This window comes from Leucoraja erinacea, chromosome 20, assembly GCF_028641065.1.
Source record: "Leucoraja erinacea ecotype New England chromosome 20, Leri_hhj_1, whole genome shotgun sequence".
NCBI lineage: Eukaryota > Metazoa > Chordata > Chondrichthyes > Rajiformes > Rajidae > Leucoraja > Leucoraja erinaceus.
In genome coordinates this window covers 23,002,788-23,029,902 of record NC_073396.1, presented here as the reverse complement: position 1 = coordinate 23,029,902, position 27,115 = coordinate 23,002,788, and the positions used below count along the sequence as shown (strand labels likewise).

Genomic DNA, 27,115 nt, shown 5'->3' with positions numbered 1-27,115 from the left:
AATTCTTGCATTGCTGCAGCACAACAGGATATTGTAGTCATAAATACAGATCAAATCAGTGTGTCCATATACCATAGAATGCATGCAATATAGGTGTGGTATCACCAAGACACAACTCAGTATAAACAGATAAAGTGCAATATTTGCTTTCTTTACTAGTTCAGCGTTTGTGTGTACCATGACAGTCTTGTGCATCTCCCCCTTTAATACAGTAGATCTGATGGCTCCCGTTTTTTGGGGAAGAAGCTGCATCTCCTGAATCTATCCAAGTCACCTTGCAGTACCAGATTTCAGGCTCCTGCCTTCAATTCCTTCATCCCCTGATGGGGCAGCTGAGAGAGATGTCACTGCCTGTGTGAGCAGGAACTCAGCGGGCCAGGCAGCACCTGTAGATGGAATGGACAGGTGATGTTTTGAGTCTGACTGTGGAAAGGGTAAAAAAGCTGGGAAAGAGCGGTTTGAGTGGAGAAGGTGAGGACGGTTCGTTTGGCAGATGGGTTTGAGCAATGACAAAGGTCAGAAGTGAAAAAGAGACAAAGAGTGTCAAGTAAAGAGAGGGGAGGCGTGAAATGTAGAGCCAGAGGGAGGGATATAGATGGGAGGGGACAGAAGGGAGTGGGAAAGACAGGTGGATGAAAGGGTATTGAGGAACTTGGGATGGGAGCTGATTGGGCAAAGGAGGAGAAAGGACTAGGGTTGCTGCGTGGGTGGGAGAATGGGAGAAATATGTGCACATTTGGGATCATAAGATTGTAAGTGATAGGACCAGAATTAGGCCATTCGGCCCATCAAGGCTACTCTGCCATTCAATCATGGCTGATTTATCTCTCCCTCCCCATAACCTCTGACACCTGTACTAATCAACTGGGAGGGAGACAGGGGGATAGGATAGAGAGAGGGGTTGAAGGGTTGAATGTTGATAATGTTACCCAAGCGGAATCTGAGATGCTGTTCCTCCAGTATGCATATGACTTCGCTCTGACAATGGAGGACTCCAAGGACAGTTGGTATGGGAATGGGAAGGGGAGTTAAAATGATTTTTAATTGGCAAATACCTTGCGTTACCATTTAAAAAAAAATATATTACTGTTAAATAATTCTGGGTGACTTTTGGGGCGGTACAGTGGCACAGCTGGTAGAGCTGCTGCCTCACTGCCCCAGAGACCCGTGTTCGATCCTGACCTCGACAGCATGGAATTTGCATGTGTTCTCACTGTGACCACATGGGTTTCCTCCAGGTACTCTGGTTTCCACCCATATCCCAAAGATGTGCTGATTTATTGGTTAATTAGCCTCAGTAAAATTGCTGCTAATGTGTAGGGAGTGGATGCGATAGTGAGATAATGTAGAACTGGTGTGAACGGGTGATTGATGGTTGGTGTGGACTCAGTGGGCTGAAGGGCATGTTTCCATGCTGTATCTGGCAAACAATCAAACGTTGTTTTTTTTGTGGAGCAACGTTGACGTGTTTGTGCCTTTGCGGGACGCAGGCCTGTGTTGAAGAAACCCTGGCCAGGGTGGAGCTCTTCCTGTTCTTTACAATCTGGAGTTTGTGCCCGTTGTGGGCTTCACATTATCCCCAAAGTACATAAACGTGTCGCTGATGTCAACACATCTTTTGCTTCCATTTTACTTCTTTACATTATTCTCAGAATAATTTCAAAGAATGTGCGTGTGTTTTTATTGTGGAATGTTGCATTTGTCATGGGCCTGAATCTAGCAACCAATGGTGTCTCCATGACTTCAATGGAAATTAGCCCTCAAGTCCTGGAAACTGGGACACACCAGGAATGGTGAAACTCCAGAACTTAGTGGATGATCTAATCAGTCACCTGACATTTGTCCTTCCGAATCTTGCAGTCCATTCGCCAAAAGTCTGACAAAAGCATTCCTTCAATCTTTTCGATAATATTTTTGTGATCAACATAAATGATGCAAGCAAGCCTAGAATAGAGTGGATGTGTAGAGGATGTTTCTAATAGTGGGAGAGTCTGGGACAAGAAGGCACAGCCTCAGAATAAAAGGATGTACCACGGGAACCTGTCTGCCGTGCCTGCGCAGTTGGGGGCTATGGGTCTGTGGTGGAATATTGTCTCGGGCAACGGGCCCGACGGGTCTAGTTTACACTAAAATTGATTATTTGATCAATACCATGTTGTTTCTGGGATCTTTCTGTGCACAAATTAGCTGCTGTTATTTTTCCACATTACAAGGGTGACCACACTTCAAAATGCTGTTTAATTTATTGGAACACAGTTTGTATTGCCGTGATGAAATTTATTGCATCAAATATGATTGAACATTTACAGGCGTAGTTTTAATAAACTACTGATTTCAAAATGTTTTATTGGCTTTCTTTGATCTTTTTAACCAAGATTGCTTATTCATTGCTTCACTTGCTCAACTTTGTGCACACACCTGCGACACTTTTAAATGTAATATTTAATGTCTAATAAAAACAGAAAAATTATGGAACCACTCAGCTACCAGGGTCGGTCCCACTTGGTCTCCCTATTCCGCTAGAATGCTTGGGTTTTGTATGGAGGCGGCTGACAAGGTTCAAGTGGGCAGCCAATATCATCTAATTGAACTCAGCTATTATCAATAATGCTGAGGATTGGTATCTCCTGGTCAGTCAGCCAGTGATAGGGATCAGAGCGGTATCCAAGGGAAGGGGTGCTGTCGGACTTCTAAATGAAGTTGTCTCGTCTATAAGTGATCAAGTGACTGGCCAGGTTTCCTGCTCCATTAACAACTGGGGACTGTCTAATCAGCCACCAAGTCATTCAGCAGCCAAGCTGCCCGCAACAGACTTATGACTTGACCATTCTTCACATCGAGAATATGAAAGTCACTAACTTGTTACAAAAAGAATTACAGGAAAACAATATAAGTGGTGACACAAGGAACTGCAGATGCCAGAATCTTGTGGAGTACACAAAGTGCTGGAGTAACTCAGTGGGTCAGGTAGGATCTCTGGAGGACATGTACAGGTGACATTTCTGGTCAGGGCACTTCTTCAGGCTGATGGGGGGTGTGGGAAGGTGGAAAGAGGTGGGAGCAGGACATAGCCTGGTAAGTGATAGGTTGATTGGCAGGTGGGTAGGCAAAGGTTAAAAATGAAAAGGAGATTAAGATGTGACAAAATGGGTCAAAAGGAGATGAAAATAAGGCAAAAAAAAAGTCAGGTTTGCCCAGGATAAAGGAATCAAACACTAGAGGGCATAGATTTAAGGTGAGAGGGGTAAATATTAAAAGAAATGTGCTGGGTAACTTTCTTACACAGAGGGGAGATGGTGCCTGGAACACGCTGCCAGGGTTGGTGGTTGAGGCAGATATGATAGTGGCAATTCAGAGGTTTTTGGCTTGGCATGTTCGGCACAGACATTGTAGGTTGAAGGGCCTGCACAGTTCTATGTTCTAGTAGACTAAGTGGGACCCGTTGGGTCCCAGCATCACACGGGAAGGCTGGTCCCCCAATTCAATATTCCACCTCTCCACCAATTCCAATATTGGTGGCCAGTAGTAGGGAGGGGGAGGGGAGGGGGGGTTGGAGCACTAGTATAGGTGTTGTGGGCTGGAGGGACTGGTTTCCAGGGGGCTAGTATGGACATTGTGGGCCAAATGGATTCTTGGGCTGGCAGCTCAGTCACTCAAGTCTGTTATGCTGGCAGCTCAGTCACTCAAGCCTGTTGTGCTGGCAGCTCACTCACTCACTCACGGCTGGTAGTTGAATCACGGCTATTCTTGAAATTCCATTTCAAGCAGGCATGGCCATCAAATTCAAGTGCAGTTTCTTACCACTTCAAATAGGGTGCAAGGCCACCAAATTCAAGTGCAGTTTCATACCATTTCAAGCAGGGTGCAAGGTCACTAAAGACAGCGAGTCGTGACCTCTCCATCTTGCAGAGACTGAGCCATGCCCACACTTCTGGGTTTTATAGTCCTTCCCCGCTCACACCAGAAGGGGCGTGGACTTCATGGCGTGATTGACAGGAGAGAGACTCTCAACATTTTGGAAACACTAATAACTCTTTTATTTTTCATCGATGGGAAAAATCCTCAGCACCTGATGGGCGGAGGGGGACTGAGTATGATGACCAAAAATCACAGCCGAACATGGTAGCGTTTTTCTAAAATCAATATAAAGCACAAACGGGGTCAAGACTTTTAATTATATCGCAGGCAAGGCAACTTTAATTAGGCAAGGCAACTTTAATTAGGCAAGGCAACTTTAATTAGGCAAGGCAACTTTAATTAGGCAGCACAGCTTCAGCACAGCATGTCCAATCCAAAGGCAACACAGCTTTAGCATTTCCAAACTATAGTGCCCCCTCGCTGCCTCACTTGGGGTCCTCGTAACAGTGCATGGTGGGGAGGTTGCTGACGCTCTCTGCCTCTACCCGCTACCTCTGCCCTCTTCCTCTGACCTGCCCTTTGCCTGCCTGCCCTCACTCTCTCTACCCCCTCCCTCTCCTTCTCTAGCCATGTCTGCTAGTTTGGGGCTATGCGTGAGTGGAGAGGATGGGGATGGGGTAAAAGGAGCGAATTAACAATATTAATATAATATCAAGGGGGTGGTTAGTGTGTGTGTGACGCTGCAGACCCCTATAACCACCTCCCCCCCCCCCCCCCCCCCCCCCCCACGCAACGGGATCCACTTGGTCTAGTGCATTTATAAAATATTTTGCTATTGGCCTTAGTGCTTCCCGCCAGAGCTATCTCCTTTTGCCCTCTGATATCCTTTTTCAGTTTGCCCCTTAGTTCCCGAAACTCCTCTTGAGCTACACTTGATCCCAGGTGCCTATACCATGTCCCATGCATCCTTCCTGTTTTTGACCAACGCCTCAATTTTCCTCGTTAGTCAAGCTTCCTTGTAGTCTGAAGAAGGGTTTCGGCCCGAAACGTTGCCTATTTCCTTCGCTCCATAGATGCTGCTGCACCCGCTGAGTTTCTCCAGCATTTTTGTGTACCTTCGTTGTTTGCCTGCTTTGCCCTTCACTCCAACGGGGACGGCTCCACCAACGTTAGTTGCACTGGCGCCACTTTACTGAATCCGCAGCCTCATTCGTCGCCGTCGCCCTCGCCCCCGCTGACACATTTATTAACTTTCAGGTTTCAGGAGGAGGGTTTAAACAGAGGCGAGTGGGGCTGAAGGTGAGAGACACTGCGGCCCGGGACTCCGCTCTGGGGCGCTGACAGGAGCGAGAAGTCAAGGGGAGCCCAGAGATGACGTTGGGCAGCGCCTTCCCGCTGGACGCAGCCACTTTACTGATCCTCGGCGCCCTCTCCCTCTTGCTCCTCCTTTACTTTCGCCGCGGCTCTAAGTGCCATGGAGCGCTCAACCTGCCCCCGGGACCCCCGTGTCTGCCCATCATCGGTCACCTGCACCTGATGGATCTGAAGAAACCCCACGAGAGTCTCATGGAGGTAAGAGGGAGCGGGAGGAGGCAGCAATGGGGGCCCGTTCTGTTCCCCACTTGCACCCAGCGCTTGAGAGAAGCATCGCTGTCTCTATGTTGCTGCCGCTTAGATTCATCGCCCCAGAAATCTCAGCACTCCTGAGTTCAGTTTCACAACGTCAATCATTCACTCCTTTTAACCCGCTATTGTCCGAAATGGTCTTCCTTGCACAACCTGTTGTACTTGTGTACGGCTTGATTGTGCTCGTGTGTGGTGTGACTTGACTCGACAGCACGCAAGCAGCTGGGTACACCTGGCAATTTGGGGCGACACCGTGGCGCAGCGGTAGAGCTGCTGCCTCACAGACCCAGAGACCCGGGTTCGATCCTGACTACGAGCGCTGTCTGTGTGGAGATTGGACGTTCCGACCGCCCCGTTAGACACATTTATTTGCCTAACTGCCAGACTGTTATATGGGCCAACTGTTTTTCATATAGTCATGGTGGCACCGCTGGAACACAGCGCCAGAGGCCCAGGTCCGATCGTTGGACCCAGTTGGCACGTTCTCCCTGTGACCCCGCCGGTTTCCTCATACATCCCAAAGGTGCGCGGGTTCATTGGCCTCTGCCTATTGCCGTCTAAAATGTAGGCAGTGGTTGAGGATAACATGGAAATAATGTGAAGATAGATCGAAAATAGAAAATGCTGGAGTAACTCAACGGATCAAGCGGCGTCCCTGGTGATTGTTGGTCGGCATGGACTCGTTGGGCCGATGGGCCTGTTTCCATACTGTGCCGCTTTAAACATCGATCACGTTAAAGAAAAAGCACAAAGTGCTGGAGTAACAGCGGGTCAGCCAGCTGGAGAAGATGACCCTCCTTCAGACTCTTTTATGTAAACCAGCATTTGCAGTGCCTTGTTTCTTAAATTAAATTTATACCGGCACCTATGATCATCTTAGCCATCCAGTCTACAAGTATCAGTGTATTTACAATTTACCAGAATGTCCCGGTACACAGTGCCTCGACTGTAACATTAAACGCAACAACGCTGTAACACGATATACCACGGTATTGTCCTCCAAACACACCCCGTTGTATTGTATATGGCTTGATTGCACGAATGTGTGCTGTGATTTATCTGGATAGCACGCAAACAAAAACCTTTCACCGTGTTGGCAAAAATAAACAATAAAAGATTAATAACAGCAGGGGGAGGTTCAGAAGGCTGGAGAGAACGTCCCAGGGAAACGTTTCCACCGCAACACTCTCAGAAATGACATGGAAATGCTGCTTATTGAATAATCTTGACAATTTCCCTTTTAGTTTAAAGATAGAGGTGTATAGCACAGGAACAGGCCCTTCATCCCACGATATCAGTGCTGAGCATGATGCCGTCAACTCTACTCCACTGCCTACATAATCTTAAGCATACTTTATTATGACGTTTTGCAACATACGAGGAATTTGATTTGCCATACAGTCATACCAATAAAAAGTAACAAGACACACAAAATACATTTTTAACATAACATCCACCACAGTGACTCCTCAACATTCCTCACTGTGATGGAAGGCGGAAAAAAAGTTCAATCTCTTCCCTTCTTTGTTCTCCTGTGGCCCCTTCCGTTGACGGAATGACCTTGGGTCCCATTGCCGGCGGTCGGGGCGATCAAGCTCCCACATTAAGGTATCTTGGTTCTCCCGCGCCGAGCGATCGAACCCCGGATCGGGGCCGGTCGAACCTCCTGCGGCTTGGAGTTTCCTGACACCAGTCTCTGCCCGAGACTGCGAGCTCCTGGACGGTGAAATCTGCAGGCCGTGGTTGGAGCATCGATCCCATGCAAGGGATCGCAGACTCCATTGGTAAGTCCACGGCCCTGCGGTGGGGCAAAAAATCATCTCCGGCGAGGTAAGAGATTGAAAAACAGTTTCCCCTGACCCACCCCCCCGCCCCCCCCCCCCCCTCCCCACATAAAACAAACCAGAGAACATTAACACAAACATTTTAAAACGCACTAAAAATAACAAATAAGACAAAAAGACAGACAGACCGTAGGCGAGGCTGCCATCACTGACGGCACCACCTGGTGATAATGCACATTCCTCCATTCTCTGCATATCTACAGTGGCTTGCAAAAGTTTTCATACCCCTTGAACTTTTCCACATTTTGTCACGTTACAACCACAAACGTAAATGTATTTTATTGGGATTTTATGTGATAGACCAACACAAAGTGGTGCATAATTGAGAAGTGGAAGGAAAATCATACATGGTTTTCAAATTTTTTTACAAATAAAAACTGAAACATGTGGTGTGCAAAAGTATTCAGCCCCCTTTACTCCGATACCCCTAAATAAAATCCAGTGCAACCAATTGCCTTCAGAAGTCACCTCATTAGTAAATAGAGTCCACTTGTGTGTAATCTAATCTCAGTATAAATACAGCTGTTCTGTGAAGGCCTCAGAGGTTTGTTAGAGAACATTAGTGAACAAACAGCATCGTGAAGCCCAAGGAACACACCAGACAGGTCAGTGATAAAGTTGTGGAGAAGTTTAAAGCAGGGTTAGGATATAAAAAAAATATCCCAAGCTTTGAACATCTCACGGAGCACTGTTCAATCCATCATCCGAAAATGTTCCATCAACATGTCTCCTGTCCAACCAGAGGAGACAATATTCTGGATTTAGTGTACACTAACATTGCTGAAGCCTACAAAGCCCTCCCATTCCCCCACTTGCGACAGTCTGACCACCTCTCTCTGTTCCTGCTCCCCAAATACACACCTCTCATCAGACGTGTGAAACCAACTGTGAGGACAGTGAAGGTTTGGCCTGAAGGGGCTGTCTCTGTACTACAGGAGCAGTTTCAGCAAAAAGACTGGAGTTTGTTTCCCACTCAGGCCACCTTTGACTCTCAAGTGGACATTAATACATACACCTCATCTGTTTTGGACTACATAAAATCCTGCACCGACAACGTCACAACCCACAAACAAATAAAGACCTTCCCTAATCAGAAGCTGTGGATGAACAGAGAGGTCAGACTCTTGCTGAAGGCTCGCGATGCCGCTTTCAGATCTGGCGACGCTGAGGAATACAGCTCATCCAGGGCCAACCTGAAAAAGGGAATCAGGAGCGCAAAACTCAAATACAAACGGCAGATCGAGGAGCATTTTCAAAATAACTCCGACCCCACCAATTACAATAAAGTTAACACCCCCCCTCCCCCTCCCCCAGACAACGCATCCCTTCCTGACGAGCTAAACTATTTCTATGCTCGTTTTGATTGGGACAATAAAACACCAGCCATCAAAGCTGTCCCACCGCCGAATGAACAACCCCTCAGTCTCTCCACCTCTACTGTACAAGGCGCACTGAGCAAAGTGAATGAGCACAAAGCTGCCAGCCCCGATGGCATCTCCGGGTGTGTGGTCAGGGCATGTGCTGGACAACTATCCCTGGTCTTCACTGACATTTTCAATCAGTCAGTTGCCCAGGGTGTCGTCCCTACTTCCCTCAAGACCACAACCATCGTGCCAGTGCCCAAACAGTCAGCTTCAGGGAGTCTCAATGATTTCCGCCCAGTGGCACTCACCCCCGTCATCGCGAAGTGCTTTGAGAGACTGATCCTGGCTCACCTCAAATCCAGCCTCCCTGGACCCCCATCAGTTTGCCTATCGGCCCAATAGGTCAACAGAGGATGCCATATCTGCGGCTCTTCACTCTGCCCTGACCCACCTGGACAATAACAACTCCCACATCAGGTTGTTGTTCATCGACTTCAGCTCTGCATTTAATGCTGTCATCCCCGCCAGTCTGATCACCAAACTCAGCGGACTTGGCATCACCACCTCCCTCTGCAATTGGACACTGGATTTCCTCACTAACAGACCCCAGTCTGTTAGGATCAACAACCTCACCTCCTCCACTCTGACACTGAACACCGGCGTGCCACAGGGCTGTGTGCTCAGCCCTCTCCTCTACTCCCTCTTCACCCATGACTGTGTCCTTATGTATGGCTCCAACGCCATTATAAAATTCGCTGATGACACCACGGTGGTAGGACTGATCAGGGACAATAACGAATCAGCCTACAGGAAGGAGATCCAGCACCTGGCAGATTGGTGTACCAACAACAACCTTGTCCTCAACTCACAGAAGACGAAGGAAATCATCGTAGACTTCCGGAAGACCACAGGTGGCAGACATACCCCCATCCACATAAACGGGACTCAGGTGGAGCGCGTCTCCAACTACAAATTCCTCGGGGTACATATCTCAGAGGATCTGTCCTGGTCCCTCAACACCGCAAAACTGATTAAAAAGGCACAGCAGCGCCTCTACTTTCTGAGGAGGCTTAAGAAAGTTCACCTGTCCCCACAGATCCTGTACAACTTCTACAACTGTACCATTGAAAGCATCCTGACCACCTGCTTCAAGGTATGGTACAGCAGCTGCACCACAGCTGACAGGAAGGCACTGCAACGGGTGGTGAAAACTGCTCATCACATCATCGGTGCCCCGCTCCCTGCCATGGCTGCCCTTCACCGCACACAGTGTCTGAGATGGGCTGGGAAAATCATTAAGGACTTCTCACACCCCAACCATGGACTATTTGCCCTCCTCCCATCAGCGAGGCGCTACAGGAGCCTCAGGTCTTGCACCAGCAGGCTAAGGAACAGCTTCTTCCAAAATACCATTACCCTGCTGAACTCACATGCCCGACGCTAGCTATATTTTATACCCTTTTATCTGTATATATTTATTTGCCTATGTACTAGATCAAAATATCCACAGTGTACATATTGTTTTAACCAGTATTTTACTACTTTGCACTCTGATTAGATGGTAAACTGCATTTCGCTGTAATTATACTCGTATTTGTGCAATGACAATAAAGTTGAATCTAATCTAATCTAATATCATAGGCTTGGCCCCATCCAATTAATGAATACATTTAAAGAATAAAGAAAGTTATTGAATGTTCATGGAATCTTTTTCCTCCTGTTTAAGCTGTCTGAGAAGTACGGCCCAATCTTCACCATCAAGCTTGGAACCATGAAGGCTGTGGTCCTGACCGGCTACGAGACCGTGAAGGATGCTCTCATCAACCATCCCGATGTGTTTGGAGGAAGAGCTCACCTCCCTATATTTGATGACCTGAACATGGGTCATGGTAACTCTCATCTTCATTGTTGTTGAACTTTTAATAATTAGTTTCATCCTCATCTGGTTCAGTTAACTGGAGTCTTGCTGAAGGCTTGTTTTTACTAAGGTGTAAAGCTTTAAAGGACTTTGGCCAACGCATTATTCTTTAAGTGAGATTGGTAACCAATCGTCAGCAAACAGTGCTGAATTTAATCACATAATACATGAAACCAATCACTTAGTGATTTAATGTAAGACTGCTTTACAAACTAATAAAGCACCAGGCGGCAAATGGCGCAGGTGTAGAGTTGCTGCCTTACAGCGCCAGATATCCGGGTGCTGTTGGTATGGAGTTTGTATGTTCTCCCTGTGACCGTGTGGGTTTTCTGAGAGTGCTCCGGTTTCCTCCCACACTAAAGACATACAGGTTTGTGGGATAATTGTCCTCTGAATATTGGTCGAGTATGTAGGATGCAAAACTGGTCTAACATAGAAATAGTGTACGGGGTGATCATGGGTCAGCGCAGACTCGGTGGCCTGAAGGGCCTGTGTCTCATGCTGTATCTCAAAACTACTTACTTAATTACCAAAATTACTTTCTCACTTTCACTATCTTTGTCACACAATCTCTCGCTGAGTGTAACTTAGTCTGAAGAGGTATAGTATCTTTTGTATTTTCTTTCAACTATGACACCATTCAGCCTGTCTTTGCTGGCTCTCAGAACATTCCCGAAAATCCCACTATTTACGTAATCTATTCTCTTTCTTGGCTATTAGAAGAAAAAGGAAATATTTTTGAAGTTCAGGAAGTTGAAGGCATAGCTTTAAATGAGAGAAAGTTTAAAGGAGATGTGCAAGGCAAGTTTTTGTACACAGAGAGAGGTGGATGCCTGCAACGCACTGTGGGATGGTGATGGTAGCAGACACAATTGTGTCATGTGGAAGTTTTGCAGACAGACACATGATCGGACAGGGAATGGAGGGATACAGGTAGATGTGGTTATTTTAATTTGGCATCATGTTCGACACAGACACTGTGGATTGAAGGGTCTATTCCTGTGCTGCACTGTTTTATGATCTATGTTCTATGTTCTGCACTACTTTAAAATAATGATTTAATTCTTGGTCCACGGTTTTCTATTAAAATTGTGCCATTTAAAATAGAGGTTCACTTTTACCTTGGTTGCAAGTTGCTTTGACAAGTTGTCACATTGATGGATTTAATTACAGGTATCATCTTTGGTCATGGAGAATCTTGGAAGCAGATGCGAAGATTCACCATGTCCACTCTGCGGGACTTTGGAATGGGCAGGAAATCTATCGAAGATAAAATCGTTGAAGAAACCCATTTTCTCATTAAAATGTTTGAATCGTATGAAGGTGAGTCTAAATGAAGAAGCAAAATGATCAACTCTCCTCTGCCTACTTTTAATAATTTATAATTGAAGATTCATAAATAATCCAAGAAATACCTATCCAAGAAAATGCCCGTTCAATTCATCGCTTTGTGTAAGTTGTACCCCTAGTTAATCCTGCTTACTGGTACACTCTACAAAGATGCTACCTGACCTGTTGAGCATTTCCAGATTTTTTCTTGTTTTTGCTTCAGCTTTTCATCTCTTTTCCCCGCCTCTCAAGTGAATTCAAAGACTCCACTTTAGCATGTATTAAATGGTTTGATTTCCATTCATATATGTGGATATCAATGGCAATGTCCACTTGTTATTGCTCCTCAACTGAGGAAAAAGTTACAGTGCATTCAGAAAGTATTCAGACCGCTTCACTTTTTCCACATTTTGTTACGTTACAGCCTTATTCTAAAATTGATTAAATTCATTTTTTAAAAATCAGCAATATATACACAAAGCCCACAATAAAAAAGGCAAAAACAGGTGTTTAGAAATATTTGCAAAATAATTTAAAATAAATAACTGAAATATCACATTTACATAAGTATTCAGACCCTTTACTCAGTACATTATAGAAACATAGAAACATAGAAATTAGGTGCAGGAGTAGGCCATTCGGCCCTTCGAGCCTGCAGCGCCATTCAATATGATCATGGCTGATCATCCAACTCAGTATCCCGCACCTGCCTTCTCTCCATACCCCCTGATCCCCTTAGCCACAAGAGCCACATCTAACTCCCTCTTAAATATAGCCAATGAACTGGCCTCAACTACCCTCTGTGGCAGAGAGTTCCAGAGATTCACCACACTCCGTGTGAAAAAAGTTCTTCTCATCTCGGTTTTAAAGGATTTCCCCCTTATCCTTAAGCTGTGACCCCTTGTCCTGGACTTCCACAACATCGGGAACAATCTTCCTGCATCTAGCCTGTCCAACCCTTTAAGAATTTTGTAAGTTTCTATAAGATCCCCTCTCAATCTCCTAAATTCTAGAGAGTATAAACCAAGTCTATGCAGTCTTTCTTCATAAGACAGTCCTGACATCCCAGGAATCAGTCTGGTGAACCGTCTCTGCACTCCCTCTATGGCAATAATGTCCTTCCTCAGATTTGGAGACCAAAACTGTTTGCAATACTCCAGGTGTGGTCTCACCAAGACCCTGTACAACTGCAGTAGAACCTCCCTGCTCCTATACTCAAATCCTTTTGCAATGAAAGCTAGCATACCATTCGCTTTCTTTACTGCCTGCTGCACCTGCATGCCTACCTTCAATGACTGGTGTACCATGACACCCAGGTCTCGCTGCATCTCCCCCTTTCCCAATCGGCCACCATTTAGATAATAGTCTGCTTTCCCGTTTTTGCCACCAAAATGGATAACCTCACATTTATCCACATTCTACTGCATCTGCCAAACATTTGCCCACTCACCCAGGCTATCCAAGTCACCTTGCAGTCTCCTAGCATCCTCCTCACAGCTAACACTGCCCCCCAGCTTAGTGTCATCCGCAAACTTGGAGATATTGCCATTCCCTCATCCAGATCATTAATATATATTGTAAATAGCTGGGGTCCCAGCACTGAGCCTTGCGGTACCCCACTAGTCACTGCCTGCCTTTGTGAAAAGGACCCGTTTACTCCTACTCTTTGCTTCCTGTTTGCCAGCCAGTTCTCTATCCACATCAATACTGAACCCCCAATGCCGTGTGCTTTAAGTTTGTATACTAATCTCTTATGTGGGACCTTGTCAAAAGCCTTCTGGAAGTCCAGATACACCACATCCACTGGTTCTCCCCTATCCACGCTACTAGTTACATCCTCGAAAAATTCTATGAGATTCGTCAGACATGATTTACCTTTCGTAAATCCATGCTGACTTTGTCCAATGATTTCACCACTTTCCAAATGTGCTGCTATCCCATCTTTAATAACTGACTCTAGCAGTTTCCCCACTACCGATGTTAAACTAACTGGTCTGTAATTCCCCGTTTTCTCTCTCTCTCCCTTCTTAAAAAGTGGGGTTACGTTTGCTACCCGCCAATCCTCAGGAACTACTCCAGAATCTAAAGAGTTTTGAAAGATTATTACTAATGCATCCACTATTTCTGGAGCTACTTCCTTAAGTACTCTGGGATGCAGCCTATCTGGCCCTGGGGATTTATCGGCCTTTAATCCATTCAATTTACCCAACACTACTTCCCGGCTTCTCCAGCTTTTTTGTGTAACCTTCGATTCTCCAGCATCTGCAGTTCCCTCTTAAACACTACTTCCCGGCTAACCTGGATTTCACTCAATTCCTCCAACTCCTTTGACCCGCGGTCCCCTGCTATTTCCGGCAAATTATTTATGTCTTCCTTAGTGAAGACGGAACCAAAGTAGTTATTCAATTGGTCCGCCATATCCTTGTTCCCCATGATCAACTCACCTGTTTCTGACTGCAAGGGACCTACATTTGTTTTAACTAATCTCTTTCTTTTCACATATCTTTATTGAGGCATCTTTGCAGTGATTACAGCCTCAAGTCTTCTTGGGTATGACACTACATGCTTGGCACACCTGCGGGTTTCTCCCATTCTCCCATTCTTCTCTGCAGATCCGCTCAAGCTCTGTCAGGTTGGATGTGGAGTGTTGTTGCACAGCTATTTTCAGGCTCCTCCAGAGATATTCGATCGGGTTCAAGTCCGGGCTCTGGCTGGGCCACTCAAAGACATTCACAGACTTGTCACAAAGCCACTCCTGCACTGAATTGACTGTGAGCTTTGGGTCGTTGTCCTGGTGGAAGGTTAACCTCTGCCCCAGTCTGAGGTCCTGAACGCTCTGGAGCAAGTTTTCATCAAGGCTCTCTCTGTACTTTGCTCCGTTCATCTTTCCCTCGATCCTGACTAGTCTCCCAGTTCCTGCCTCTGAAAAACATCCCCACAGCATGATGTTGCTGCCACCATGCTTCGCCGTAGGCATAGTATTGGCCAGGTGATGAGCAGTGTTTTGTTTCCTCCAGACGTGACGCTTGGCATTCAGGCCAAAGCAATCTTGGTTTCATCAGACCAGGGAATCTTGTTTAGGTGCCTTTGGGCAAACTCCAAGCGGCTGTCATGTGCCTTTTATTGAGGAGTGGCTTCCGTCTGGCCACTCTACCATAAAAGGCCTGTTTGGGGGAGTGCTGCAGATATAGTTGTCCTTCTGGAAGTTTCTCCCATCTCCACAGAGGAACTCTGGAGCTCTGTCAGAGTGACCATCGGGTTCTTGGTCACCTCCCTGACCAAGGCCCTTCTCCCCCGATTGCTCAGTTTGGCCGGGCGGCCGGCCGACTCTACGAAGAGTCCTGGGGGTTTCAAAGTTCTTCTATTTAAGAATGATGGTCACTGTGCTCTTCAGGACATGCAATGCTGCAGAAAATGTTTTATATCGTTCCCCAGATCTGTGTCTCAACAAAATCCTTTCTCGGAGGTCTAGACATTTCCCTTGTCTTCATGGCTTTGTTTGTGCACTGATATGCACTGTCAACTGTGGGACCTTATATAGACAGGTGTGTGCCTTTCCAAATCATGTACAATCAATTTAATTTACCACTTGTGGATCCCAATCAAGTTGTAGAAACATCTCAAGGATAATCAATGGAAACAGGATGCACACGAAGCTCAACTTTGAGAGTCACAGCAAAGGGTCTGAATACTTATGTAAATGTGATATTTCAGTTATTTCTTTTCAATTATTTTGCAAAAGTTACTAAACACCTGTTTTTGCTTTTATATTATGTATTATGTGTAGATTGATGATTAAAAAATGAATTAAATCAATTTTAGAATAAGGCTGTAATGTAAAAAAAAGGGGGTATAAGTGAAGGGGTCTGAATACTTTCTGAATGCACTGTAAGTGTCAACTACATTTAAAAAATGTGTTGTACATCAACTGGACTGAGAAAGGAGGGCAAATTTCTTCTGTGAAGGTCATCAGTGAACCAGAAGATAGACACAAGATGCTGGAGTAACTCAGCGGGATAGGCAGCATCTCTGGAGAAAGGAATGGGTGACATTTAGTGTCAAGTTCAAGTTTAAATTTATTTGTCAGATGCGCCATAAGGTGCAGTGAAATGTAATTTGCCATGCAGCATTACAATTAAAAAGGACACAATACACAACATAATTCAACATAAACATCTACCACAGCATTCTTCACTGTGGTGGAAGGCAATACCGTTCAGTCCTCCTCCTCCTCCCTTGTTCACCTGCAGTTGAGGCCCTGACCCTCCGTAGTTGCTGCTATGGACAGGCTGATGTTCAAGCCCTCTGGCCGGGATGGTCGGAAAGCCAACATCGGGACATGTCGAGCACACCCCGTGGCTCAGAGCTCCCAAACCAGCCACCTCCTTACCAGAGACCGTGGCTTCCAGATGTTGTAGGCGCAGGCCGGCGGTTGGAGCTCTTCTTCGGCGACCCCCGGCGAGGGATCGCCTGCTCCACGACAGAAGGTCCGCTCCACACCCACTGCCACAGACAGAGGCTCCAAGATGTTGTAAGTTGCAGGCCAGTGTTTGTAGTGCTTCTCCGGCGGGGGGGTCCGCGATGTTAAAGTCCCTGATACGCCGCTGCTGAAGCTCTGGGCCCGACTCCGGGAAAGGCCGCACCAAACCAGCTGTCAGGTGCGAGGGGGGTGAAAAAGCGACAAGGAACAAAGTCGCATCTCCGTCGAGGTAGGTGCCTGAAAACGTTTTCCCCCTATTCCCACCGCAGAGAAACACTAAAACGTACTCTCCGACATACTAAAAGAAGCAAAAAAAGTCGAAACAACGAACCAGTTGCAGACGAAGTGGCCGACTCGCAGTGCCACTGAAACAGGTCGAGATCCTTCTTCAGACTGAGATTCGGGGAAAGGGAAATGAGATATATAGATGGTGATGTAGAGAGATATGGAACAAATGAAAGAAGATATGGAAAAAAGTAAAGATGTTAAAGGAAATTGTTAGCTGTTTGCTAGGTGGGAACGCAAAGCTGGTGCAACTTGGCTGAGGGAGGGATGGAGAGAGGGAATGCCGGGGTTATTTGAAGTTAGAGTAATCAATATTCAATATTCATGCCACTGTGTTGTACGCTGCCCAAGCGAAATATGAGATGCTGTTCCTCTAATTTGCATTTAGTCTCAGATCCAGATGAGTTGTTTTAACAACAATCTCACAGTTTCATCATCCCCATTACTGATTCCAATCATCTGTTTCAGATTTATTAACTAAGTGAGTTTCTATTCGCCTGTGGGATTTGAACTCATTTCTCTGGCACAGACCTCCATGCTTCCAAATACTTCCCTGGTAACATAATCTCTTTATATGCACTCTTGATATGTCTCTTAGCCCTTTAAGAATTACTGCATTAAAAGCATCATATAAAACTTGCTGCTGAAGTCCAGTGTTAGACATCAGTAAAAAGGGACTGATCAGGATGCCTCATATATGTTAATTGGTTTACACTGTTTGACACTAATGTGAATGACGTGTATTTCTTCAGGCCAAGAATTTAATCCGACCTTCAAGTTGAACGCTGCTGTGGCCAACATAATCTGCTCAATAGTTTTTGGTGATAGATTTGATTACGATGATGAAAGGTTCAACACTTTAGTCGAAATAGTTAATGAAAACATAAAACTTGTTGGTCATCCTATGGTGCAGGTAAATCTTATCTTTCACTGAGATTGCAGATATTTTTCAGTAAATGTTCATTTGCAACAGGCCCCAGAAGAGTCATAGTCACAGAGCACACAGACAAACCTTTTTGCAAAGCTGGCCTAGACACCCTGCGAAGCAAATCCCATTTGTCCGCATTGGACTCGGATCACTCTAAACCTTTCCTATCCTCAAACCTGTACAGATAAGTTTGACATATTGTTATTATACCTGCAGCAACTACTTCCTCCAGAAGCTTGTTCTATAGACGTACCACCTTCTGTGTCAAAGTGTTACCCCTCAAGTGCCAGATACAGGCATACCCTGACTCTGCCTTGGAGCTCACCTCTCATGGTCTCCGCATCGCAGCTCCCACCTGGTCTCTGCATCTATGCCCCTCAAGATTTTAAATAACTCTATAAGATCAACTCTTAATCTTCAATGCTCCAAGGAATATTTTTTTCAAGAGCATTTATTTCAAGAATACAAAAACAGGGATGTAGACTTGATGGGCCAAATGGCCTAAATCTGTTCCTACTACTTATGATTTATGATCTATGAATAATGTCCTAGCCTGCATCGCCACTCCATTTAACACAGTCCCTTGAGTTCTGGCAACATCCTGGTAGCTTTTCTGCATAGTTTCCAGATTAAAGGCATCTTTCCAACAGCAGGGCCACCAAAACTGAACGTAATACTCAATATAGGCCTGACCAATATATTGCGTAAGTTCTATACTCAATGCCCTTACAGGTGAAGAGCCGACATGCCAAAAGCCTTATTCACCATCCTGTCTACCTGTTTCGCCACTATCGGGAACTATGCACTGGTACCCCTTGGTCCCTCCCTACTACAACACTCCCCAGGGCCCTAGCATTCACTGTGAAAATCCTACCCTGGCATGACATCCAAAAATCCAATACCTTGCACTCATCTGAATTGAACTCCACTTACCCGCTGATCAAGCTCTTGCTGTAATTGTTGATAACCTTCTCCACCACCTCTTCCAGTGTAATCTGCAAACTTACTAACTGTGCGTTCTAGCTTCTCATCCAAATCGTTGACGTAGATTTCACCTGTCCAGGAACAACACTGGGATTGTCAAACGGGCCCATCAGCGATTGCACTACCTGAGGAAACTCAAACAGGCCTCATTCCCTACCAACATCCTCAGGACTTTTTACAGGGGCACGGTGGAGTCTGTACTCACGTACTGCATGAACACGTGGTACTCCAACTGTAACTGCTCAGACAGGAAGGCTCTGCAGAGGGTAGTGATGGGGAGCAGAGAGGATCATTGACATATCCCTACCTTCGGTACAAGAACTGTTCCTGAGCCGCTGTCTGAAAAAAGCTCTGAGATTAGCTAAGGACAAACTGCACCCCCTCCACACACACCTGGATCTCCTGCCATCAGGCAAGAGATACCGTAGCATCAAAGCCCGGACTACCAGACTGCTAAACAGCTTCCTGCCACAGGCTGTGAGGCTGCGAAACAGTCACTTCACCTGATTCTGCGGCTTTGCACTGACAATTTAATAACTCTGGCACTGGCCACTCAAATCAGCTGTCCTGGACATTTTATGACTGTTTTTACTGTATTTTAATGTTGCTGTTTTACCTGCACTTTTAATTATTTGTACTGTTTCATCAGGGACTGGATTGTTTTTATTGTTTTTATTATGTGTGAAATGTTTAAGTTTTATGTGCGATGCTCCGGTATTCCCTGGGAAAGGTCTTCTCATTTTGCACTGTACAATTGTTGCTTTGCAAGATGACAATAAAGGTTGATGATGATGATGATGATGACAAACAGTGGGCCCAGCACCTACTACTTAGGCACAGCACTAGTCACGGGTTTCCAATCCGATAAACAGCCTTCCTTCATTGATTTGATTGGGGTCTCAAAGAATCTGTCCCTCAATTCACAAGAAAAAGCTGCTTGTCTGACTGACTCACCAACTTGTTTAAGACGCATGTTGCCTGAGGAGCAGTTGATAAACATTCATTGTGTCCCGACCCTGTGCTTTGACAGAGGGAGATGGTTGTGTGGACTTGACCTTTGGGACTCAATGGGACCTGGAAGACATTATATTCCTGATAAGCAAAACAATGACAATAAAAAATAAATACCAGATATAGAATTAGTCTTAATTAGTCTTAAACAATTAGCACGTAGGGCAACATGGTGGCGCAGCAGTAGAGTTGCTACCTTCCAGCACTTGCAGCGCCAGAGACCCGGGTTCGATCCCGACCACGGGTGTTGTTTGTCCAAAGTTTGACTGCGTGGGTTTTCTCTGAGATCTTTGGTTTCCTCCCACACTCCAAAGACGTACAGGTTTGTAGATTAATTGGTTTGGGTTTTCATACTTGGTATAAGTGTAAATTGTCCCTAATGTGGGGAGGATAGTGTTAATGTGCGGGGATTGATGGTCAGTGTGGACCCTAAGGGCCTGTTTCCATGCTGTATCTCTAAACTAAACTAAACTTAACCAGCACACTCAATCTTTGAATAATTCCTAAATTTTTAAGATTTCATATCTTTATTATCTGTTGATTTCAGATATTGGCAGTCTGTAGATTTCAGGACTGGCTATCAATTGTTTGCTTTGATGTTAACACTAGTGATTTTATTTTATAGATTTACAATTCATTTCCTATACTGGGATTTCTTCTTGGCACACGCAAGAAATTGCTGCAAAATAATACGTTAAGTCGTGAAATCATCAGGAAACTTATTAATGAAAATGATCAGACAGTAGATGCAAATAGCCCAAGGGGTTTCATTGATACGTTCTTGTTAAAACAACGCCAGGTATGGACTCCACGCCTCCGCTTTAAGAAGAGGTAGATTTTGTATAATGGGTTTGCTTCAAAGAAGCTGTAGCTATTCAACTGAGCTTGAACATTATTGATTTGCTGGCAATGGTAGCATTTAGCGAAACTGGTGGTGACAGGATAGGCCAGTACAGTGGCATTACCGGTAGAGCCGCTGCCTCACAATGCCAGAGACCCGGGTTTGATCCTGACCTCAGGTGCAATCTGTGTGGAATTTGCATGTTCTCCCTGAGACCACATTGGTTTTCTCTGCGTGCCCCAGTTTCCTCCCACATCCCAAAGACGCACGGGTTTGTGGATTATTTGCCCTCTGTCAATTGCTCCTGGTGTAGGAAGTGGATGCGAATGTGGGATAACATAGAATTGGTGTAAACAGGTGATTGATGGTCAGCGTGGACTCATTGGGGCAAAGGGTTTCTGGTTTGTACTCCTGGTCCCAAATTAATTTCTGTGTCTTTGTTCTGTTAATCTATTGCAGGAGTCAGGTAATCCAAACACATATTTCCATGAAAACAACCTGACGTACACGACAGGAAACCTGTTTGCTGCTGGGATGGAGACGACTTCCACCACACTTCGTTGGGCCATGCTGCTGCTGATGAAGTACCCCAACATACAGGGTGAGGAGCGGCCTGATTGATTACTGTGTGTCCCGTGTGTGAATCCCAGGATTCCCAGTTCTTGCCCTTGTGCTTTAACAATGCCCTTTGTTTCCAGAGAAAGTCCACAAGGAAATCATCAATTTTATTGGGTCAGAACGGATGCCCAGAGCTGAAGATCGGAAGAGTTTGCCCTATACTAACGCGGTGATCCATGAAGTCCAGAGATTTGGCAACATTGTCCCAATGAATATCATGCATTCAACAACAGCGGATGTAAACTTTAAAGGATATTTCATCCCTAAGGTAAATAATGGAAGTGGGTGGCTCATTGGCTCCTGATATTGTGATATTTAATCCAGGGAGGGATTGTCTTAGGCTCATACATATATTTGTGTAATTTTATATAACATAATCTCTAGTGTATTGTCTGCTTTTGAAAGAGAGTTGATGGAGTGAGAGGACTTGTACACTAGTGAAACCTTTATAGCAGAGATTACCTGATAAAATTCAGCCTGGTAGGATATTCATCTCTCTTAAATGGCAATTGATGTCTGTATGCTCCTGTCTTGTTTATTTACTGAATTTTCCTTGAAGTAATAACTTGTTAAAACATAAGCACATTATTACTGCAGTGAAGAGGATGTTTTATTAGTCATGAATGACATTAACTAAGGAAAGATAAATACAAGTTCAAGTCGAGAAAATGATTGTTGGTGTGGACATATACTTGGTACAGACGTCTCCACACAATAGTCATTGACTCCTCGCTGTTTCCTCGGGTCAGGGGCATCTAGGGATGGGCAATACCACCCGACCTTGCCACAATGGCCACATCCTGGGAACAAATAAATAGAAAAAAAAGGTAGTTAAAAATCCCAGGGCCTGTGTCTGGAACTTTACCTGCCAAAAATTGTCATATTGGGGCAATTAATATTGTCATATTAATGACATATTGGAACAAGCTGGATTATTCTTAAGGGGAGTGAGAGGTAGAGAGACAGGGAGGTTTTGAGAAGGAATTTAATGTCACTGAGGGTGAAGCTGCTGGCAGAGTGATGGAAGTTGGAGATGTGTAAGGGGTAGAAGAGTGGAAATACTGCCAAGATTGTTAATTCTTGTGGACGGATTTTCAGCAATACTTTACAAACAGAATAACAACAGCGATTGTAAATTATATTTTCAGGACACTCTCGTGATCCCCTTACTGACCTCGGTGCTTTTCGATAAAACTCAATGGGAAAACCCGAGAGCCTTTAACCCTTCCAACTTTCTGGATGCTGATGGGAAGTTTGTGAAGAGAGATGCTTTTGCTCCATTCTCCATGGGTAAGATGTTTCTCCATGTTTGCACCCCACGGTGGTGGATTTTACACCCTTTTGGACTTTATTTTTATTCTTTAATGTACCTTTTATCCTTTATCTGCGCACTGTGGATGGCTTGATTGTATTCTTATCTTTGACGGGACAGCATGCAGACAAAAGCTTTTCACTATAGGTACATATGACAATAAAAATCTAAACCAAATTTCAGCCTCTGCCCTAAGCTTAACTGATGGATGGAAATGAGTTAGGGCAAGTCATTTCCCTGAGTAAAATAAAGATCTGAGAATGGTGGAAATAGTCATAGAATCATACAGCATGGAAACGGGAAACAGGCCCAACATGTCCATGCCGACCTAAATGTCCAAACTAGTCCCTTTTGCGCTCATTTGGCCCATATCCCACAAAACATTTCCTATCCATGTACCTATTTAAATGTCTTTTAAATGTTGCTGCAGAACTTGCCTCAACTAACTTCTCTGTCAGCTCGTTCCATATACCCAATCTGTGTTAAAAAGTTGCTGCTGAGATTCCTATTAAATCTTAACCTAAAACATGGGAATTCGGTGGGTCAGGCAGCATTTGTGGATGGAATGGACAGCTGACATTTCAGGTAGGGACCCTTCTTCTTTCTAATGGTTTCCCTCTGGGTTCTTTGGTTTCTTCCCACATCCCAAAGACATGAGGTTTGTAGGTTAATTGGCCTCTGTAAAATTGCTTCTCGTGTGCAGGGAGCGGATGGGATAATATAGAACGGTTGTCATCGATGGTCGGCGTGGACTCAGTGGGCCAATGGACCAGTTTCCATGCTGTATCTTTAAATCAATCAATCAAACTTTATTTTTGTGGAGCAAAGTTAACATGTTTGTGTCTTTGCAGGACGCAGGGCCTGTGCTGGAGAAACCCTGGCCAGGGTGGAGCTCTTCCTGTTCTTTACCACTCTGATACAGAAGTTCCGGTTTCAAGTCCCCCCGAATGTGAACAATCTGGAGCTTGTGTCTGGTGTGGGCTTCACATCATTCCCAAAATACCAAAACGTGTGTGCTGTGCGTCGCTGATGTTAACACATCCTTTGCTTCAGTTGTACCCCGTTACATTATTCTCAGAATCATTTCAAAGAATGTGCGTGTGTGTTTTTGTTGTGGAATCTTGCATTTGTTATGGGGCTGAGTCTAGCGGAGCAATCAATGGTGTCTCCATGACTTCAATGGAAATTATTCCTCAAGTCACGGAAACTGGGACACACCATGAACTGTGAACCTCCAGAACTTGGTACCTGTAGATGATTTAGTCAGTCACCTGACATTTGCCCTTCCGAATCTTAGTCCATTCACCAAAATTTTGGAAAATAACATTCCTTCAATCTTCTTGATGATATTTTGTGATCAATATAAATGATCATCAGTGATATCATCTCTTTAACATTCAACTTGCACTGAATTTAGCAAGAATGACATGTTCATGGATATAAACATGCTTTTCAACATGAAGCAAATTTACAAAGATTGTCAGACTTATGTAACCTGCTCTTATTTGTATTACCTGTTGCCTTCAATGATTTAAAATTCTTCCACATTCTGAAATTAACATACTGTAAATGCTGTGATTTTTTTTTGATTTTTTTCTAATGATAATTTGTGGAAAGAAGCTGTTTCTCTTTGCAGATGGTTCAAGGTGTGACAGTGTAAAAATGGTGGGTGAATGATTCAAGGGAAATCTGTGGTAAAACATCTTTCTGTAGCAATTGGTTTTCTTCTTTGGAATATGGCACTCTATATCCGTCTGCCTTTCAAAAGCTTACAGACACTATTGTATCTGCCTCTACCACCATCATTGTTACATCCCTGAGTTTCCTAGCATCGTGTATTCATGGTAAATACAAATGAGAAAAGCTAATTTATACCTTGCCTATCTCCTGTGGTTGCACTCATAGACAGCCTTCTTGATCATTAAGGGTGTAGGAAAGAACTGCAGATGCTGGTTTAAATCGAAGGTACACACTAAATGCTGGAGTAACTCAGCGGGACAGGCAGTATCTCTGGAGAGAAGGAATGGGTGACTTTTCGGGTCAAGACCCTTCTTCAGACTGATCATTCTGAAGGGTCTCGACCCGAAACATCACCCATTCGTTTTTGCCAGAGATGCTGCCTGTCCCGCTGAGTTACCCCAGCATTTTGTATCTACCTTTGATCATTAAGGATCCCTATTCTCTCCCTAGTTACTTTTATGCCCTTATAACTTGTAGAATCTCTTTGGATTGTCCTTTTCCTTATCTGCCAAGGATGTCTAATGTGTAAACAATTTTATTTTGAAGACTCTTTGTCTTTTGAATTAACTAACATCTAACTTTATTCTATACCTCCTGAAGGTGTGTGCATTTCTGTAAACAATTTTCCTACCTTTAAAATTGAAATTAAAAATGTATGTAGGATTGCACAAGGTCAGATTTCCATGTTGTGTTTTCCATAACATGGGGAGTTTCCGTACTTGGAAAGGAGGAGATTAATCAAAGATAGTTGGCTTGGTTTTGGAAGTGGAGGATCCCGTCTGACCAATTCGGATGAGTTTTCCAAAGAGAAAAATTAGCAAAGTGTATTGATGAGGGCAGTATGGTTGATGGAGTCAATGTGGACCAGTAAGTCATGCACACTCATAGAGCCATGCAGCATGGAAACAGGATCTTCAGCCTAAATCGTCTATGCCCACCAAGATTTACAACCGAACCTGGTCCCATATGCCTAAGTTTGGCACATATTTATCTGGTTACACTAGATAAAGTCCAGGAGAAATATCCATCTTCATGCATTTTCAGACTTTCGGGAACTCTAATGAAACCTAACAGGAGAACACCTAACAGGAGAATGGACTGTTATATCTTCAACTTGAACCAAATGTGGGGCCTTAGATTGCCTCACACTGCCCCAGTCTAAGGATGGGTTTTGACACGAAAATTATAACTAGTGTGTAGGATAGTGCTAGTATACATGGATCGTTGGTCGGTGCGGACTCAGTGGGCCATAGGGCCAGTTTTCTAAATGAGCAACATCTCTAAACTATGTTAAATTAAACTCTCCTTATACCCTCTAATCCACACAGCATTCATGTAAACCTCTTCTGCATCCTCTCCAGAGCCTTCACATCCTTCCTGCACTGGGGTGACCTGAACTGCAAATGGGGTGGAAGCAACGTTTCATAAAGCTCAATGAATTCAATGTTTATTAGATTGTGTGATCCCTGACCGTTGTATTCAATGACAATTAAAAACTCTTGACTCTTGAATCTTTCCTGCACCTTACCCAGCTAGAAACGAGGCTCTGGATTTGGTTGAGATATGCCTTTGAATCTCTGGCCCTTGATCTGTCTGCCCACACCCATTATTGTCTGCTTCTCAACATGAGTCAAGTGGCAGGTGTTGGGACGGGTTGTTGCATGTGCTCAGTGCCCAGGAGACTTCACATGGTATTTGCAGCCAGTCTCCCATCCAAGTACTAACTGGGCCTGAGCCTGCTTAGCTTCCGAGATTGGATGCGATCGGGCATTTTCAGGCTAGTACTTCACTTTTCATGGGAAGGTGTGAGCTGGCAAAATAGAAGCAGTGGGGGTGAAATCAATGTAGACCAACCCACAACACTTTTCCCTTTGTACACGGCAATCACTTTCACACATACAAATTGGCGACAGTTTTGAACGTGGTCTTGATGTAATAATTTGCAGGTCCCCATACACATTTTTTTTGCCATACCTCTCTCTCGAGTGCTTCTTGTTTTATTCTCTGTCTGCCTCATTATAATCGGGCGCATTTGCTTTTATCATTGAAGTGGACTTACAGTTTCCCGTGGAGTGAAGAGGATGTGGATGGTCCAGGTTGTTCCCACCACCCCATTCTCCCCATTTGCCAAACCAGCTTTCACACTTTCCAGATCTTTTGTTCATCAGCTGGTTTGATGTTTACCTGAAAAGTGGCACACTTTTGGCATTCAGATCCATTAACATTAATGAGACCGAGAGCTGACAAATCACCAGGGGCTGATTAGCTGCACGCCAGGGTGCCTGAAGGATCCAGGAAATAGCAAATGTATCGGTTGTCATTCTGTGGATTATAGAACTGCTCAGACGGATTGGAGGATGGTAAATCTAACTCCACTATCTAAAGAAAATGAGAGAAATTCAGTGCAAGAGAAAGTTCAACAGGTTATTACAAAGGATGTGATAACAAGAGTCAAAGGGATAGGAGCCAAACGCAGGCAAATGGGACCAGCAGAGATTGGGCATCTTGATCAGCATGTATGAGTTAGGCTGAATGGCCTGTTTCTGTGCTGTAAGGCTGTATAACATAGAAAATATCCATGAGATGAAACAGTCAATGTAGATTTCAAGGAGATTTTTTTCTGAAGAGGAGTCCAGACACAAAACATCACCTGTCCATGTTCTCCAGAGCTGCTGCCTGACCTGCTGAGTTACGCCAGCATTTTGTATTTTTATCCAAGCCAGCATCTGCAGTTTCTTGTTTCTGTACGAGGAGATTCCCTCCCACCCCTCCCACCTCATCCACATACTCGTCCTTGCAAAGAAATTCCCTTCTGTATATCTCTCCCTCCCTTGCTGTCTCTGTAGCCCAGGTACACTACATACACTGGCTCTCCCTTGTCCATTCTACATGTTACTTCTTCAAAAAATTCCAGAAGATTTCTCAAGCATGATTTCCCCTATGTCAATCCATGCTGACTTGGACCAATCCTGTTACT

The 27,115-nt window shown here is 44.7% G+C and overlaps 1 protein-coding gene across 1 annotated transcript; it reads left to right on the top strand.

The window, feature by feature from the left end:
- Window positions 1-5,095: 5,095 nt before the first annotated feature.
- LOC129706961 (cytochrome P450 2K1-like) lies at window positions 5,096-24,809 on the top strand. Its single transcript, XM_055651646.1, has 9 exons — window positions 5,096-5,430; window positions 10,419-10,581; window positions 11,784-11,933; window positions 17,457-17,617; window positions 20,253-20,426; window positions 20,928-21,069; window positions 21,167-21,354; window positions 22,235-22,376; window positions 23,250-24,809. The coding sequence occupies exons 1-9, from the start codon at window positions 5,230-5,232 to the stop codon at window positions 23,426-23,428; spliced, it is 1,500 nt and encodes a 499-aa protein (XP_055507621.1). The 5' UTR covers window positions 5,096-5,229; the 3' UTR covers window positions 23,429-24,809.
- The last annotated feature ends 2,306 nt before the right edge of the window (window positions 24,810-27,115 follow it).